Source organism: Ambystoma mexicanum, chromosome 4q (assembly GCF_040938575.1).
Source record: "Ambystoma mexicanum isolate Mex_15411 chromosome 4q, UKY_AmexF1_1, whole genome shotgun sequence".
NCBI classification, from domain to species: domain Eukaryota; kingdom Metazoa; phylum Chordata; class Amphibia; order Caudata; family Ambystomatidae; genus Ambystoma; species Ambystoma mexicanum.
In genome coordinates, this window is record NC_090928.1 from 664,330,942 (window position 1) to 664,349,423 (window position 18,482).

The 18,482-nt window shown below is 45.0% G+C and overlaps 1 protein-coding gene across 3 annotated transcripts in view; it reads left to right on the plus strand.

The window, feature by feature from the left end:
- Positions 1–18,482, plus strand: part of EML6 (EMAP like 6) — a 3,038,586-nt gene that overhangs the window by 2,836,762 nt on the left and 183,342 nt on the right. For all 3 annotated transcript variants that reach the window (XM_069608236.1, XM_069608238.1, XM_069608237.1), the window contains one exon: positions 13,789–13,892. In XM_069608236.1, the coding sequence (XP_069464337.1) occupies positions 13,789–13,892 (104 nt within the window). The remainder of the gene's footprint in view (positions 1–13,788; positions 13,893–18,482) is intronic.

Sequence of the window (18,482 nt, forward strand, 5' to 3'; positions counted from 1 at the left end):
TTCCACTTTACCACAGACGGATAAGAAGAAAAAAAGCTTGCAAACCGCAAAGTCTTTATCTAGTCTTACGAAGGCCACACCCAAGGCGTACACCCAGTCACATCAACGCTCCTATAAGGGGCAGGCGTTTGGCAGCTTCCAGGAATTCCAGGAATGGAGGTTGAGACAGCCTGACCGCTTGCCGAGTCAGCACAGGCGCAAGCAACAAAAAGAGAGGAGGGGGAGCAAGGGCTTCTTCCAGTCCCCCTCCGCAGCAGCAGCCTCAGAGAACAAAAAGGCATGATGCATCCCTCAGGGTCCACGTGTCTCCAGTAGGGGGCAGGCTAACCTCTCGCGTGCATTTCTGGCACCAGAACTTTGCAGAACTTTGGATCCTCTCAGTAGTACTTGAGGAGAACCATCTCTGGTTCTGATAGCACCTCAAGACCTTCCTCTTTGCTTCTGCCTTCGCTCCCCCTCTGCCTGCTGATCTGTTCTCTCTTGGCACCGTGCACCTGGCCACCCTCTGGGCCCAGGTACCTGCTCACCCTGCCACCCTCCCGCACTGCCTCCGGGCCACCCCTTGCACTGGGGTCTGTATCTGTACCCATACAGACCCCCCACTTTTTCCTTCCTGCATTTATCAGACCGACCTTGTCTGCTGCCTTAAACCCTGCACTTGCCAATTGCTGGCTGCACTACCACTTTTTGTTGCCTTTACTATTTATTTATTATTATTTATCTATTTCTCCTTTGCTCCACACTCTCCACTTCTCTGCCCTTCCATGCACTTTTCCCCTCCCCCTCTCCCATGCACTTGCACATTCTCAATGTCATTGGGCCTAGTAAGATTGTTGTTTTGTTCTTTCCTGTTCCCCTCCCTTGCCTTGTCGTGCTCTGGAACAGTTGTGTACGAGCGCGATAGAAATAAAATATCAATATCCACGGGGTACTGCCTGCCTCCCTCTCCTCCTTCCTCCCCTCCACTCCCACAGATTGGTACAGCAACTCTGTTGGTGGAGATCCAAGCACGAAAGAAGGATCATACTCTCAGAGAGGATTAGGCTTCTATTACAGGATTTTCGCCATACAAAAGAAGAACCAGACTGGCCTGCGAGTTGTGTTGGACCTATCCACCCTCAACCTCTCCCTCCCTCTTAAAAAATTCAAGATGGTTACACCAGCACTCATTGCAGAGACACTAGACAAGGGAGATTAGATGTGCTCCCTGGATCTGAAGGACGCCTACCTACACGTCCTGTTTTGGCAGCCCCACCGCGCCTTCCTACTCTTCAGGATCATGGGCTATCATTTTCAGTGCAAGGTGCTACCCTTTCGCCTCAACTCTAACCCCAGGGTATTTACCATACACGGGCCACCATGTCTACCCGTACCTGGACGACTGGCTCGTCAGGGCGAGATCCCCAGAGGGGGTGGTCCAAACTTTCTCCGCGCTTATGAATACACTCCAAGACCTGGGGTTTACCATCAACCTCAAGAAGTCTCAGCTGCAGCCCACGCAGTGTCTCACCTTCCTGGGCCTCATCTGGGATACCAGTTCCGAGAAAGTATTTCCCTCGGATGACAAGATTACAGCCATCAAGAGGGCCTCTACGCACTTCCTTACCAGACCAGTGACTTTGGCTTGGTGGTACCAGAATCTAATGCAGCGGTCCTCCTTGCAGTGCCACACACGAGGCTCCAGATGAGGAGAGTGCAGCTGCACTTCACAGCCTCATGGAATCAGGAGAAGGGCTCCCAAACGGAGCTGGTCAGCATACCTCCTTCTCTCCACGCGGACCTCACGTGGTGGTCCAAGGACTGCAATCTGCGGAGGGACAGGCCATTCCGGCAGCCAGCTCTGCATGTTACCATTACTACAGACTCCTCCCTAGAGGGCTGGGGAGCCACTCCGGACAGCCACTGCATCCATGGTGTCTGGAACTGGCAAGAACAAGAGTCGCAGATCAACTGGCTGGAGCTCAGAGCCATTTGGTTAGCCCTCAGGGCCTTCCTTCCGCTCATCGGGGGCAGGACATCCTGATCCAGACCGACAGCTCCACCAGCATGTGCTATGTCAACAAGCAGTGGGGTACCATGTCCCCTACGCTGTCTTGATGGATCTTAAAGTCCTCAAGAAGTCAATTGGGCATTAAATTCAACCAGAGGATTTTCTGTGTTTACTCAACTTGCAGGATGCCTACTTTTTTGTCACAATCCACATCAAACATCAGCCTGTATCTTCTCCTGCACCTCCTGTTAGAGGCAATTTGGGCCTGCTATTGATCCTTCAAAACATTCCTTTGATGGTTCCCCTAACCTCCTTCTGATGTCTCATTCCAACCTCTTTCCTCTCTTCAGGGTCTTCCGGTGTTTGTTTCCAATCTGCTCCTTTTCTCTGATGTCTCTTCTAACCTTCACCTGTTTTTCTAGCAAACCTCCCTTTTCTCCCTAATAGCTCCTTCTACCTGCTTTCTCTTTCTCTACCTCCTTCCTGATCTTTCCCTTGATGACCTTCTGGGTCTACTCCACCTGCCCTTATTTGAGTGCTCTTTCCTCTTCGTATATCCTCTTCTCCCACAACCTCCCTTCTTATCCAAATCTCCTTCTGTCACCTGGTCTCACTCTTTTCTATCCACCCAGGCTCTCTGTTCTCTCCTCCGACTCCTCCTTGCCACCACCTCACTCTTCTCTTTCCTTCCCTTTGCCTCCACCTCATCCCCCACTGTTCTTTTACTAGCAAGCTCCCCCTCCTGTTCCACTTCATCCTCCCCTGTTCTCCTCCATGCCTCCACCTCTCTCTGCCTCCTGTCACCTCCTCCACTAAATCCCAACTCATTTCACCTAGACCACTTTCTGAACCACTGTGGTTTTTATTGGGCCGTAGCCCCTCCTCCAGAGCTGTCCTATATGGAGTGCTTGTATCTGTTTGTGGCAATCAATGTAACATACCGATTCATGTGGTTTGGATCAGCGCTTCAAGTCACCTGTTTGTAATCGGGAGATGACCCACTTCTTGGCAACATGGACTAAGTCTTCATCAGGCTCGTCCACCATATAGTTTTTCATCTGTTTCTTCAGTGTGAACCTCCCTTGGGTAATATCTCTGGAAGCAGCCGCTCTAAACAGAACACCACCAGCCCGGCCTTGCTCATATTTGAAAGTGCAGTAAGGCTTAGAGAGAGTTTTCCTTCCTCAAGCAGATTAATCCAGATGAGTCAATTTGAAGATGAACAGGACACCTCATATGCATGGGTTACCACCAAAAGGAAACAGAAGTGTTTGGGCATGTCTCTTGTCACAATTTCCTACCTTGGCCCTCAAAGAGGTGGGGTGGTCTAGTGGTCTGTGGGATTGCCCAAATGCCCGCTCCGGGGCCAAATATATGTGGCAGCACTTTTGCCTGTGACCACCCCGGCACAGAAAGGGGACTTTATCAAAACTCCCAACCATCATGTGTCTACAGTAATGGAACAACTTAAAAAATACTCTAGCAGATCACCGTAGCAAAATTCTCACCAAGTTTCATGAAACGGTGCTGCAACAGTCTAGAGATGTTTGGACTTGTTTTCAATGACGACCACAATCAAATGTCAGAGGTTAGCCACACAATTCCCTCGAAAGGGGTAGATGGGAGAGTTGCTCTCAAAGGAATGAAGTAGCACGCTCCTATACGCCTTTACCCCACTAACGATGGTAGTGCCAAGTGATCCAGAATCTGAAGCCAATTAAATGCATGATGATCTGAATGACTCTGTTGTGGGAAAGTCACCTCTGGTACACTGGGCCATGTACATAGAAAACCACATCCATTTCAAATCATGTCCTGCATTGCTCATGAAGAAGTAAGGGAAGATCATATGGCACAATCCAGCCTCCACAACTTGCAGCCTGGTTCCCGAAGTCCTAGAATATGGTCATCTTAATTTGTCCCACCAATACAAAAACAAGTTGGAACACTCAATGGTTGGCATGAAAAGCGTGACCTAATTTCGAAAGTGGAAAAGATTTTGGATTTGGTGCAATGAGGATCTCTATCCGGCTACATGCCTCCTACAAAATATATGACCTTATCGCTGGTGGAATGAGGTCCACATCATTCTTCACTAAGAGCTTGAGCAAGGTGGGCTTCAACATAAGACATTGTTGGAGGAGGATTAGACGAATAGGGTATTACCCAAATTGACCTTTTACAATTGACCTTTTGCACAATTGACCTAATTATAATGGTCCTAACTGACCTTCTGCACAATTGACCTTTATATTATTTTATTTATTGTATATAGGTATTGGGTTGGTTTTGGATTATAAATAATATAAGGGGATTGGGTGGGGGTGTTGCAGGGTTTATTAGATTGGGTGAGGGATTCCAGGGGGTTTCCCCCCGCATATATGTCCTAATTGACCTAAATTAGGTCAATTCTCCCGAGATCAATTGTGAAAAGGTCAAATAGTATACAACCGTCAAATAGACCACTGGACAAAAGAAATAAAAGCTTTGGTAAATTGAAGTATCAAAGCCTGAGTGACTTTGTGTTTTTTGGTATGAGGAACTGAGAAAGAACTGGATTTTCATTGTAAGAAATGTTGCGGTGACCCAGGAGAGGAACCATGTCCTGGGAGGAACATTATATTTTGTAAAGTTGTCTGGAGCCGAGGTGGTCAACTAGGAGGTGTTGACAAAACTCCAGGGTGAAAGCCTGTTTCTTCGTTTTGTATATTTTCATCTAGTGGTAGGGCCACATAGTTGGACAGGTTAGGGCGGAGCACTATGTTTTGGTTATTTGGACATTTTGACGAGCATCTTAGTTTTAATTTCTTAGGAATTAAATCCCTTTTAGCAGTAGGGCCATTGAAGCATTTTCCTTTCATTTAAATAAACTAAAGTTGAATCATGTCCTCTGGATCCAGTCTTACTTCTAGCTTGCCACACATAATGCAAGAAAATAGGAGCAAGATACCTTTTTTGCCAGTCCCTTGCTAAAATACTCGGAGAGATTATTTGCTGTTCAGTTTCCCTCTGGTCAAACCGCCAGCTCTGAGTTTGTAATTAGATGCAGTCCTCTTCAGGTTTGGGTCTTATTTTGGGCCAATGCATTTGGCAGACTTAAAGTTTTGAATCTAAAACTTATTTTGTGATCGCCACAGCATTTACGGGAAAGGGCACATGAGATCAAGTGTTTTCAGCATTTGTAATGTGATGTGGACAGTGATTCTAAATACCCATCCGGTATTCATATCTAGTCATGACTAGATATGAATAGCGGATGGGTATTTAACATCCTAAACTCTTGGATGTTAGTTTTCTGGTATTTGTCTAAGTACCTTCACAATTGTTCCTTGCTTATTGGCCAGCTCCAAAAGATCAAGCTGTCTCACAATCTGTTGACTGTATTAAATACTCTTACAAGATTGCAAATAAGCAGTTACCAGGTAAGGTAACTCGTCATTCTACCAAAAGGAAATCTTTGACAATAACATTCCTGAATATCACCCCATTTAAAGACATCTGCAAGGCAGCAAACTGGAGGTCGGTGAGGGTGTGGGTGTTATGCAAACGCAATTGCCTGGACAAGGATGACTAGAGCAACATGTTCCTTTAAGCCTTTCCACCACTACCTTTGTTGGCCAGAATGGACCAGAAGCTGAGGAAGATGCAAGTCGAGATGATTTTTTTAGCCCCATGCTTGTGCGAGACAGCTCCCATACCCAAAGCACCTGACCACATTCCGCTCTGAGCCCAACCAGTGTTACTGTCAGTATTTACACGGGCCGCAGCCCCTCGCAAGACTGACGCACAGTTTTGATCACGCTGGCATGTACCATGGAAGCTGTCCCATGGTTCCACACTTCCCAGACACACCAGCGCAACGGTGCTGATGTGAAGTAGTAAAAGAAGAACGGCGAAAGGAATTGGTGCTTAGCAAGCTCCTGTGAGTTCCTTGTTGTTGCACCTACATTTGTTAACTAAGTATTAGTCTACCTGTTACCAGACCCTGCTTGCTTTGGACTGCCTGTAGTCTAGCGTTCTATTTCTGCCTGCTCATTCCCTTCCCCACTTCTTGCTGGATTGTTACCTTCGGACCCTGTTTTAGAACTCAACTTTCTGGATTATCCTGGACCCTTACTTGCTTGGATTTATTGGACCCTCTTCTTGTTTCCTGGCTGGATTTACTTGTGCTTGCCATTACTTACATTCTCGTGCCATACGTGAGGTCCTTCGTTATTTTGGTTTCTTTTTCACCCCTGCATTGGGCAAGGTGCCTGGTCTCCATTCTTAGTTCCATCCACAAAACCTCTTCTGAGAACCACTACAGGTATGTACTGATTGCTCCTGAGGACTGTAGCGGGTGGTAGAGTGTGCGCCTATCTAATTCTTCCATTTTCTTTCTCTCCTTTAGATACCGTGTCCAGCCTCTGCCTACAATCCCTCCCAGGAACCTCTGTCTTCTCATATTGAGGCTGTCAACGGCTACTGGGGAAGGGGAGGTCTGGTGGGACTTATCAACAGACATAGCCCTTCTCCGAAGCTCGTGGTGGTGACATCCTGATAGTTAAAATGAAACAAGGCTGGTTCCTCCACCACAATCCAACCTCCCACCACCTTGCAGCTTTGCACTTGAGGTCCTAACATATGATCACCTGAACTTGCCCCAGTATTGTATAGATATTGTAGCACTCTCAATGGCTGGTGTGGTGACTTTAGAAAGTGGAAGGTGTTTTGTTTCTTATATGGTGGTATGGGCATTAACCCTGCCACTTGCCTGTTGCAGATCACTACACCATACCTTGTGCATCTGGCAGAATCAGGTGTCCAGTATTCTTCCAGTAGATACAATTTGGCAGCAGTTTCAAGATACATGAGAAATCACTCACTCTGCACTCTTTTCTTTCTTCCGCTAGTGAAAGACTTTCGAAGTGGATTACTCATAATGTTCCCTCATTGAAGCCACCAGCTCCAACTTGGGAGTTAAATGTAGTTTTCTCTAGGTTCATGTCTGCTTCGTTTGAACTGATGCCTTCACCAGACTTGACGTATGTAACTTGGAATACCTCCTTCTTGGTCGCGATACCATTGGCATGCAGTAAAAGAGCTCTTCCAGGAGTCCAAAAGACCAGGGTGAAAGCCTAAAGCACTGAACGGATTAACCCAGGAACCATGCAAGAAGTGTGGGTACTGCAAGTAAATGAGACGATAGCCATTGTTTCTGGGTGGGGATCCCAGTCCCCTCCCCAATCATGTTGGTTTTTCAAGAGGCTTGCATGAGGTTGCTGTCTTGGTGCATAACTCCTTGCCTTGGGTTATGTTCACCACTCATGCTGATGAAGAGGGTAGATGTCTGTGTGTCCCAGGCCAACTGATGCTAACAATGTCACCATATTAAATATATATGCCCACCCACCAATATCTTAGGATTTTATGGGTTAGTGATGTATTACTTTAGAGATAAGATTGGGTTGACAATAGTCGCAGGGTATTTTAATGACGTGCTGGACCTCATTAGAGCCAGAAAGGGTGTCAGTTTGTTCGAACTGATGCCTTGGGCAGACTTGAAGTGTGTAACTTGGAATAACACCCTCTGGGTCGTGATACCATTGGCATGCAGTAAAAGAGATCTTCCAAGAGGCCAAAAGATCCGGATGACAAACCCAAAGTTCTGAATGGATGATCTTGGGAACCATACAAGAAGTGTGACCGCTAGAAGTAGGAGTTCACCATTGTTTCTGAGAGGGAATCCCAGTCCAAGAGACTATTTTGTTGAAACGGGAACCGTGGGGATTTTTGTTTGAGAGACTGTACGCTGTATTCTGATGAAAAAGCCTTGTCAAACCCAGGGCCTGCCCCCGTGCATTTTATGTTGTTTCCAGGGCCTCAGAAAGTGGGTAACAATTTGAAGAAATGGTTTCTCGCAAGACACCGGTGAAACACTGTATGGGGAGACTCACATTGGCATTGAGATTTCTTGATCTGATTCATTTTGTGTAACTCATACAATCGGAGTAGAGAGTTTGATATTGAGAGTGAACATGTGCTCTGATTGGGATTGCAGGGTCTAGTTTGACGTGTATGTCTTGGAATGTAACAGCCTGGGTGACAAAATCGAGTGGGGATAGCTTTGCAACGATCACATCACCTTAAACGCATCTCATAGGGCCAAATTGTTCCACAAATGTATGTTCTAAAGTATATATCATGTTGGTTTTTTCGAGGGGCTCACATGAGGTGGCTCTCTTGGTGCAGAACTCCTTGGCGTTGGTTATGTTCAGCACTTGTGCTGATGAAGAGGGAAGATTTCTTTGTGTCACTGGTCAACTAATGCCAAGAATGACACCATATTAAATGTATATACCCACCCACCGGTATCCCAGTATTTTATGGGTTAGTGACATATTCCTTGGAGATAAGGTTGGGTTGAAAAGTCACAGTTGATGTTAGGTGATGTTACTGACGTGATGGACCTGAAAAAAGAGACAAAAAGGGCAACCCAACTAGGTCCTCTTCCATTCCCACAGTGTGGAAAATGCTAGGACCCGATCACTGGGTTTCGTGGACACCTGAAGAGCTCTTCGTCCCAATTAAGAGATTTACTCCTTTCTCTCTGGTGCCCATGGAACACTTTCATGATTGGGTTTTTTCATTCCTGGGGAGAATATGCACAGGCTTCGGACCATGCGAGGTGAGTATCAGACTCTTCCCATTACTCCTTTCCCTATCCATGCATGGAGTGGAATAAACCGGGATATGGGATTTAATGCATCTCATGAAGGGAGACCCTGAGATATGAGTAAAACTAAAATAAGCTGGAGCTTCTTAATTTAAGGATAATGAGGGCACTACAGAGGCATGGCTATAAAAATCCTTTGTGGGAAATCGAGGGACAAACGTATGAACATTGAACCGGAGGAGACCAGGCTGCTCTAGCTCGAATGAGACTAAGTACGAACTGTGGTTGAGGACACTTGCAATAAATTAAAAAGCGCTCAAAATAACCTCAAATCTCTTGCCATAGACAGACATCTTAATTGGTTTCATAGAGTTCGGGTGTACAAACAAGAAAACAAAATGGGTAGACAGGATGGCTGGTGAAGAGGGATGCATCTGACAGATGGGTCCCAATGGTGAACGATGGGCCTGGTCGTGTATGTGTTAAGAGGACACTATGTGGGCTTGTACACTAGAAAGAGTACAAGTGCCCAAGCAACATTTGAAGCCTTTTTCCAAGATCTCCCAGTTAAAATGCTGTCTAAGCTTTAAAAGCAGAGTTAACAAGCAGCATAGAGGTGGAGCATAGCATTCATCAATTGCAAAACTGTAAAATACCGGGACTCATTGGCTTCCCAGTGAGGAGATAGAGAGATCATGGTGAGGATATAGGCAACCGCTCCTTGGTAAGTTTAGTGCCGGCAGTGAAAAGGTTATGCTACCCCTAGATCAATGGATGGGCACAATAGAGGTAATACATAAGCGAGCACATCAACAGAACAGTGTAGCCCCTATAGACCCATCTCTCCCCTTAACAGCGAAACAAACGTCCTAGCTAAGGTTCTGGCGAATCAGCTAATGAGAATAATGGATTTCTTGAGCCACCCCGTTCAATGCAGGTTTATTCCCAGAGATTTGTGTATATAAACTTAGCATGGTTTTTCAGGGCTATAAACCTCGCGGGGACACTTGCCTGACTTCTTAACTATTCCATCACTTAGCACGCATAAAGCCTTGAACACTGTAGAGTGCTATATGCTTTGGACCTTATTGGAAAAGAAGGGATTTTAACCCACTTTTTTTTAGGATCTCTAAAATTCATATATATAGCACCAACAGCAAGGGTCAGGGTTACTGTTCTAAAAGGGACTAGACAGAGTTGCCTTCTGTGCCTGTTTTTCTTCCCATTAGTGGCGGAACCAATGGCAGAGTGGATCCGGCACAACCCCATCTGGTCAGGTTTTAGGTAGGGTATCGGCCCAGAAGGCAGAATATCTTTAGATGTAGGTGATCTTCTGTTGTATTTGAGCAGCACACACTTGTCAGTACCAAGAGTGGTGGATATAATTAAATCATTTGAAATAGATAGTGGGTTAGCAATAAATTGGGAAAACGCAATCTGTTTTAGGGTAGTTGAATGGTTGGATCAATTTTCAGATCATTTACTTTTAAAGACGGAGCCAACAAAGTTCAAATATTTAGGGATCTAGGTGGCAAGAACTAAAATGTTGATCAATTTTAGGCGGAACCCCAAATTTGGCTCCCAGAGGTACATTGGAAACTCTATATAGCTCTCTATGGGATGGAGATTTAGTCTTCCCATACTTGAAGAAATATCTCTAGGCAGCACATATGTCTACGGCAATATTTGGTTGTATGGAGGATCATATAACCTAGCAGTCAAACACAAACTTGATCATATGCTTTTATACTCTCCTTTAAAGGTTTTTCATGGTGCCTCAACAGGGTGCTTTCTCCCCCAAGCCAGGAAGTTAGTATTACAATCATGGGGAGTGATTACAAAGAGACTGCCTTGACATTACAAAGTAACTCTTGTAGCTCCCTCATGGGGAAACATATACCTACTAGAGGTTCAAAAAATTCGAAACATACAGGATTGTATGGATCATAGTATACATTCTGTGAAACATGCTGCTTTCATTCGCATAGTTTCAGGGGAAATTCTAGTTGAGATGGGATTTTTTTCCAGTTGTTACAATTCAGTCAAAGATAACAAAAGCAACTGAGGGGCAAATGCAATCTTCCTGAGGTATCCCCCCTGCAGAGAGGGATGTTGAGCTCAGTGATTGAGGAAAAAGACAATATCTGCAATAAATAAATAAATGATTGTTAAATGCTACTATGGGGCCTTTAGATGTCCTGAGGAGTAAATGGGAGAATGACTTGAGTAGATTGGAAGAGACAAACTGGTTGGAAGCATTGTGTGCACACAGTGAGATGGTCATCAATGCTAAACTCCGGCTCATTCAGTTAAACATTCTACACACAGTGTAGTATTGGTGAAGAGAGGTAGGGGAGAACCCCAAGTGTAGGAGGTTCTCGGGTACTTTGTTCCATATGCTTTGGTCTTGTCATGTTCTCAAAAACGACTGCTCTCGTATCTTTGCTGAACTGAATAAGGTTCTTGCATGGCCTTTGGATCCAGACCGTAGACCATGCATTCTGGACAATTGTGGAGTGCTTGTTATGACCATTATATGAAAAGGGACCTTGCAAGCTATTGATGGGCTGCAGAGAGGCTGAATGGTAAATAGGGATGGATGAAAACATGAACTTTGAAAAAGGGATTTGTGAACAAAATGGCTTCATACTTACATTTGAAAAGATTTGGAGTAAATGGCAAAACACAGTTGGATAATGTTACGCTCACCTGGCCCCCACATAGGCGTCGATCTGGACTGGACTGCTGGCCTCCACCAATGTGACGCGTAGGGCCGAGATGACGGACTGGACTGGCCCACCTAGATTCGTTTGCTTGGCCCGTAGGAATATTCTTCTGCAAATGGAGAAAGGGAATTAACCACCCGTGGAGTTGAGCGTAAATCCCCCCACCATGCTGTTCTCCCCACTGATCACCTTGGATGTCCCCTCTTATAGTTTCACCTGATGATTTGAAAAGATGAGCTCTCCATCCTGCATTGAGCGAAGAGGCGCGTAGATAACCAGTTGCTTCACTGGCTCGAAGGAATTGGTGACTTCCAGGACAATATTGACTCCGATATTCCCGGCAAGATGCCGCACGTATGTAGTTCGTAAGAGTTCAAATGCCTGACTTTCACTCTTGTCCGATTCCTTGCAGGTTGCAGCTTGACCCTACTGAAGAGTTCCTCGTGGCAACCGGTAATGTTCTGGTAAGGATTTGTATTATCCAACACAGTTCAAACAAATAATGTCCATATGTAACCTGTTGCTTTCTCCCTTATTCAGGCGCTGAGAGAAAGTATGAAGTCTTGGGGTATAATGCCTCCGGCGGTAAAATCAGGTAAGTCTTTTGTGGTGAGGAGGGTTCCCCTTGTTTCACCTTGCTGTCCTTTTGTTTCCCCTAAGGGGCCGGGGTTCGGCTAGGATGCAGTGGAAGCTGCGCCGACCTGTGAATAAGAATAGTACCCCCGGTGGTAAAATCAGGTAAGTCTATGGGGGGTATTCCTCTGTGTATTCCCTTGGCTCACCTTGCTGTTCTTGTCTTCTCCTTAGGTGCCGGAGTGCGGCGGGAACGTGCAGCAGGATGCGGTGAAATGTGAAGATGCGGCGAAGGCCGGTGAGTCTAGCCTGGCGCTGCAGCAGGCGAGGCGACGCGCATAAAACAACTTCTTTCTTCCAGTTCGAAGGCGCGATGGATCGGGAATTCAGGTAAGGATCAAAGGTATTGCTCTTGTTCTAACCTTTTCTCCTTCTTTTTCCCTTTTTCTAGGAGTTCCAAACTCAAGTGGGCGTGGCAGAAGACTGGATGCAGGCTTGCAGGCACGGTGAGCGTTACGCTGCTGGATGCAGAATTACGCGAAGCGTGTGCTGCTCTTCGGGTGTGGTTTAAATAGCCTCCAAGGTAGTCCCAGGTAAGTATTCCTCCCCAGCGCCACCCGAGTAAATAAATAGTCCCTAGGTAAAATAGTCCCTTCCAAGCCTCGTTTGGCTTGGATCTCTTGCAGCATGGTCTGCATCAGGTAAGTTTGCAGCATGGTCTGCATCAGGTAAGTTTTAATCTATGAGCCTGGCGCCTATGGCGCAGGACTGACTCTGCATATGAGCCTGGCGCCATAGGCACCAGGACTGCACCCAAATAGCTCCTAGCAGGGGTTGTTTGGCTTGCTTGGGGTAACTTGATGCCTGCTTCCGGGGTTGCTGGACTTGGTCTGAGTCCCCGGTGGTAGGCATCTTGACAGATAATGACTATTGACCGTATTAATAAAGCTATGAATGATGTCTTTATAGCATGTTATATTGCATTATATGGCAATAAACATAGTTAATCTCACATGATTTGAATCTGAAGTGTGAGGTGATAGGTGTGGAGTTCAGAGGTCAGTAGTGCAAGTGACAGATGAGATAAAGTAAGGTCCACTGGTCTTAGAAACACAACCTTATGACATGAACATATGTGTGTTGTAAAATATTGTAACTTGTTTTTAATGAGGAGCTTCCCACTTTCACATCAGGGAATATTCAATTGTCATTTGAATGTATGAAATATACCAATGCAGGAGAACTATAACTAAGGGTAAGTAACCTTGATTTACTCTCTTTAGTAACTACTGTACTCCTAATTCCCTTTCTTCCAGACAGGCATTCCTCCAACCATGCTAATAAAGTACTTCATATGTATATCGTTTCGGGCTGCAAAAAGGACTGGTGGTTGGGACCGGGTGCACATGAAGCAAATGGTTCCATGATTGAGCCTGTTCTATGTATGTGCCCTAGCTAATTATTTAGATTGCAGAGTTCTCCGGACCCCTCCCTTCTCAGGATAACATTGCATATTTATGGTGGAAAAGTGGACAATGGACTAGGAGTACAGTGGACGCTACATTACTGGGTTACTTTGTAATGCATGCCATTTTAACTGAATTAGTGTTTCAGAGTGTTTAGCTATGCAGCTAGAATGTTTGCTGTCAGACATATAGCAGTGCCCACATTTTGTAATATGATTTGCAAATTGTAAGAAAATTATCTGAGCTTAGAGGCAGTTAAGTCTGTCGGAGGTGTGCTACAAACAAATCAAATCAAAGAAAATGAGTCCCTGTGATGTTTTTCAACTAAATCTTGAAACATAGTATGGTCATTTATGTTTGTAAATTATCTACTTTAAGGTTTCAACTGGTGCCTATAAGCGTCAGGTTCATGAAGTGCCATCCGGAAAACTGATATCAGATGCTGCGTTTGTCGAAAGGATAACCTGGGCAACGTGGACAAGGTAATAATATTGCATCAATACCATTGCTGTGTTAAATGACTATTTGTGTATAATGGGATGTGTCCTAAATTATACTCTCATTTTATACCGTAAAAAAGACTAATCCAAAGGTTAATTACCAAGTAGTATAATGTCTGTTTTGGACATCAAGGAAGGTTTTGGATGTGAATATGTTCCAAAAGTAATACAGTGGAGTACTTTTATTATGTTTATCGTCTTTAGTGGTCTTTTAAATAATAAAAAGAATAACCACGTTTCAAGCACATCTCTGTCATCATGTACACAGGGGCTTAAAAAACCAGTGACCTGGTCAAAGATGCATTTGGTGCCCAAGACATTGTATTTGAGACTTTGGAATAAGTACATTTGATTAGTATTATAAAGGTTGTGAAAGTGCAATTGGTCATTTCTGACCACTTAAGAAATCTCTACTGCAAAGGTACCTACGTTTATCCTAGATTTCAGTACATAACATTCTGCTCAGCATGATTTCATGTCAGTTCTGCTTATCGTGAAATTCCCCAAATCATTTCAACATACATTTTCAACATTTATGCATAAAACTGGATTTTATACTTGTATGCGTGACATAAATGTTCCAATGTTATGATCGATATACTTTTCCATGCGTATGTTCTAAGTAATTTTCTTATCACACAAAAAGGATGGCACTTTGTATTCACAATTGTTCCCGTTTGTCTGCAAATACTTAAACACACCCCTTGAGTATCCTATTCATTTTATTCAGAGCTTTTAAAGTGTGTAAGGAATAAAGTACAGAAATATTTTGCAAAACATGGAATTAGTTAAATATCCAGTGTAGAAAATTGCTTTTATATAGAGTAGAGCCACTAAAGAACAACATGGGTTTTTATCAACTCTTATCTGCAAATCAACCAGTTTCTGTTGTACTTTTAGTCTACTTTGTTCATCAGGACTGTGGAGAAGAGTGTTTGTGCTGCTGGTGCCAGACTAGGATATGTCTAGTGCTGGGATGTATGGGGAAGTACTCTCTCTTCATTAAAGGCAGGACAACACGAAGTTCCTGTAAAATATGACAGGAAATGTACTTACTTGGAGTCGTGTGAAGTCCACCACAGTTTATTTGAAGAGATTAGAGTCATGGACTCAATGTTATGTGGATCCGATCCTTAACTATGTTCAGAATGCAGTAACCAGCCTCCTGGGTTTGTTTATTATCCAGGTGGTTGAAACTGGGGATAATTAACTGCGCTCTTTACTGCGTCCTGCTTTCTTAAATCTACATGGCAGGAGCAGGGATGAGAGGGAAAAACAAACAGGAAAGTTATAGGTCAAAGTTAGCCCCTAATCGTTATGTGACTGCTTGTTACAGTCACTCTTTAATTACACAACATCTTCGGATTTAGAGATTCTCAGTCTGATTGATTCTTACCCCCATCATTAAGAAATCCATGACCCCATAAGTGATTTGTCAAAATCCTTGTGGAGCAGTTGAACATGGACCGAGAGGTGCAGAAACCATTTTGTTTCTGCAGATGACATCAGGACGCTATTACTACACAGCACGATTATTAAGTTCATCTGAGTGTGAAACCCCAGTGGAGAGAACAACACTCCCAACCAATATGAATATAGAAATGATTAGAAATGATCTTACTAGCAGTACCTAGTGGTGTACCTTGGCACAGAAATTATTCACTTGATGAATTAAGAAACTCTGGCGACAGATTATGCTCCTGAGATGACCATGATCAAACAAAAGTCCTGTCAAATGGAACAAAATTGAAATTTAATATATGAGTGTTAGATAGAGATAGATTCGAAAAGGACCCATAGCGAGACCAGCAAAACAAAAAAAGGTCACCAAACTATTTTATAAAAATACATATCCATTTTATTATTGTATAACAAATTCATAAAATTCATATTCAGGCTGTATAAGCCTGTACCACATGTAGGATCAGTATATTATAGGAAATGGTGCATAGTAAAAAGAATACATTTATTGCATCATAAAGTCAGGCCCACTAAGAGGGTCCATACAAACTTGACAAGTGCAAAAAGCCAAAGACCCACGATGAGTGAAGGGAATCACTCAAAGAGGGAAAGCGGTGTGTACACAGATGTCTACAAAATACCTATAAACTATACAGTCACACATTTTTTTTAATATTGATTTCAATAAAACAAAATGTGCAAACAATTGAATAAAGGTGCCATTCGTCTGAGATGACCATGGTCCTGAGTCCCAAAGACCCATTATAATACTGTTCATAGTCAGGGTTAACTTTCCTTTCCAGTGTACCAACGTTACTCACAAATCTCAAGGCTGTAGGGTCTCTGGGACCTCCCCAGGCAGTTGTTGCTGAACTTAGGCCTTACTGGGCAGTGATCGCCTGGCTTGTTCCAGACTGCCTATTTCTTCACACTCTATCCTCTGTTCATTTTCAGGCCATAGTCATTCTCGACACCCGCCAAGATGAATGCTTTCAGCTGGTTTATACCATTGACTCATGTCCCTCTGTCGCCAAAGTGTGACTTAGGTGTTAAACAATCCCATGGCTGGCTCCTTGTGTGTTGCAAGACTTATTTGTCCTTTCGACTCCGCTCTTTAGTGAACTCACAGTTTCCCAAGAACCTCTTAAGCAAGGTTATGGATTCTTGCTGAGCCTGCCGGGCCTAGATTCTTAGTAAGCCCTCCTATCTTTGATTCCTCAGTGAGCTCAGCTGGCCTGTATTTTCAATCCACCCTTCTGGCTCACATCGGCAAGTAGACAAGTGTTATTTCTCCAGCATGGGGTCTGGCATGGATTCACATGCTCATGAATATTCCCCGTCGTCAGGCTGGGAATCCTCAGTAAAAGAAAAAAGTTTCACTTTTGTTTGAAAACTGTATTTCTCCTCTAAACCAATCACTGTCCTCTGGGTCATACTGCCCCATCCAATGACAGTCCTCTCCATAAGCTCCACTCCTCTGGTGGCCATCTTCAGATTTTAACAGCACGTCTCAGTGTTGCAAGTCCTCTTCTTGCTCTCCAAGCTATTTTTGTGTTTTTCGCTAGGATTTTCACTTTTTTGTCCAATTTTTGCTTAATAGTTCGACCGATAGTCGATTTCCGGCTGTCGGCGAAGATAATCTACATCAGATCTTTCATCGAGGATTGTTCATCAACGTCTCGACAAGGCCCAGGCATTGGCCTACTTCGTGCCATTCCAACATGGCCAAGGAGAAGAGATGCCTCTTCAAACTCAGCGTGAAATGTGGATTGCAGTATGTGTTCATTGAAGATCGTCACCATGTTGCCTGCATCCTGACCATGATGAAGGCGGATGCGAGGTCTGCCGTTGTTTTTAAAAAATAACCAAGAAGGATTGCTACAGCAGGCTGGCGGCATGGATAAAATCACTGACTCGCCTTCTGTGTATGGTCATGCTTCTTCAAGGACCGGCCGATCCCATGAGAGAAGAAGTTGCGGTCCTTTGAGGACGCCCCACCTGCAGGAGTCCAAAAGAAGGCAAAGCCGATCCTATCGGATTCCACTGGGTTCGCTGCTGCTGCAGGTCCTGATGCGGGAAGGACAAGGTCACCATCACAGGCCACATCCACGGTGAGCCTACTGGTGGGGGGCGCCCCCTCATAGATAATGTTTTTGACCCCTTTGTAACTCCGCTTGCTGCCGACGGACAAGGCGACGGAGAGATCGAAGGTCGGCCATATACTGCCTCCCTCGGCGACGGCATCATCGTCTGAATCGATCAAAAAGGCATCTTCAACAACTTCATCAAAGACCACGTCTGCATCGATGATGACTATTGTTACCATCCTGCCACCGACCCCGTCAATGGCCTCATCAACAAAAACTATTTGAACGGGGTGGGCACACCACAAATGTGGTGCCCACAGTCAAAGCTATGACTGCTTCGTGGGTGGCCTTGCCGGCACAGTGTGAGGTAACCGCTGTGATTTCAGCGAAGACCCCTGGAAAGGGGACAGCAGCCGTTCCCCTCCTGCAGGGCAGAGCCCCGACACCGAAACAGTCCTGAACCTGCCATGGACTTGGGCCCCACTTATGCACCCCAGTGGGAGGCCAGCTGGCGAGGTTCGTCAGCGTGTGGAAGACCATCACCACCGACAGATGGGTGCTGGACCGTCTCAGACAGAAGCACGCCCTGCAGTTCCAACGCAGGTGTCCTCGTATTCCTACTGTGAATCATCTAGAACAGCACATAGCACAGCTGCTGCGGGAGGTCTACACCATGTTGAAAAAAGGATGATGAAGCCTGTTCCCCAGCACCTCTGGGGCTCCAGAGTGTACTCCAGATACTTTCTGGTCTGAAAGAAAACAGGAGGGTGGAGGCCGATCCTGAAACTGCAACGCCTCAACAAGTGCTTGAAGTCCCAGAAGTTAAGGATGGTCACGTTGCAGCACATGCTTGGCCAACTGGCGGAAGGCGTCTTCCTGACATCTCTGAACCTGTAGGACACGTACTTCCACACGCACATCCATCGGAAGCACCGCAAGTTCCTGCGATTTGTGGTCCAGGGACGACACTCTCCGTGAAATCCAGCCAGTGTGTCTTCACAAAATGCTTGGACGTGGCAGCGGC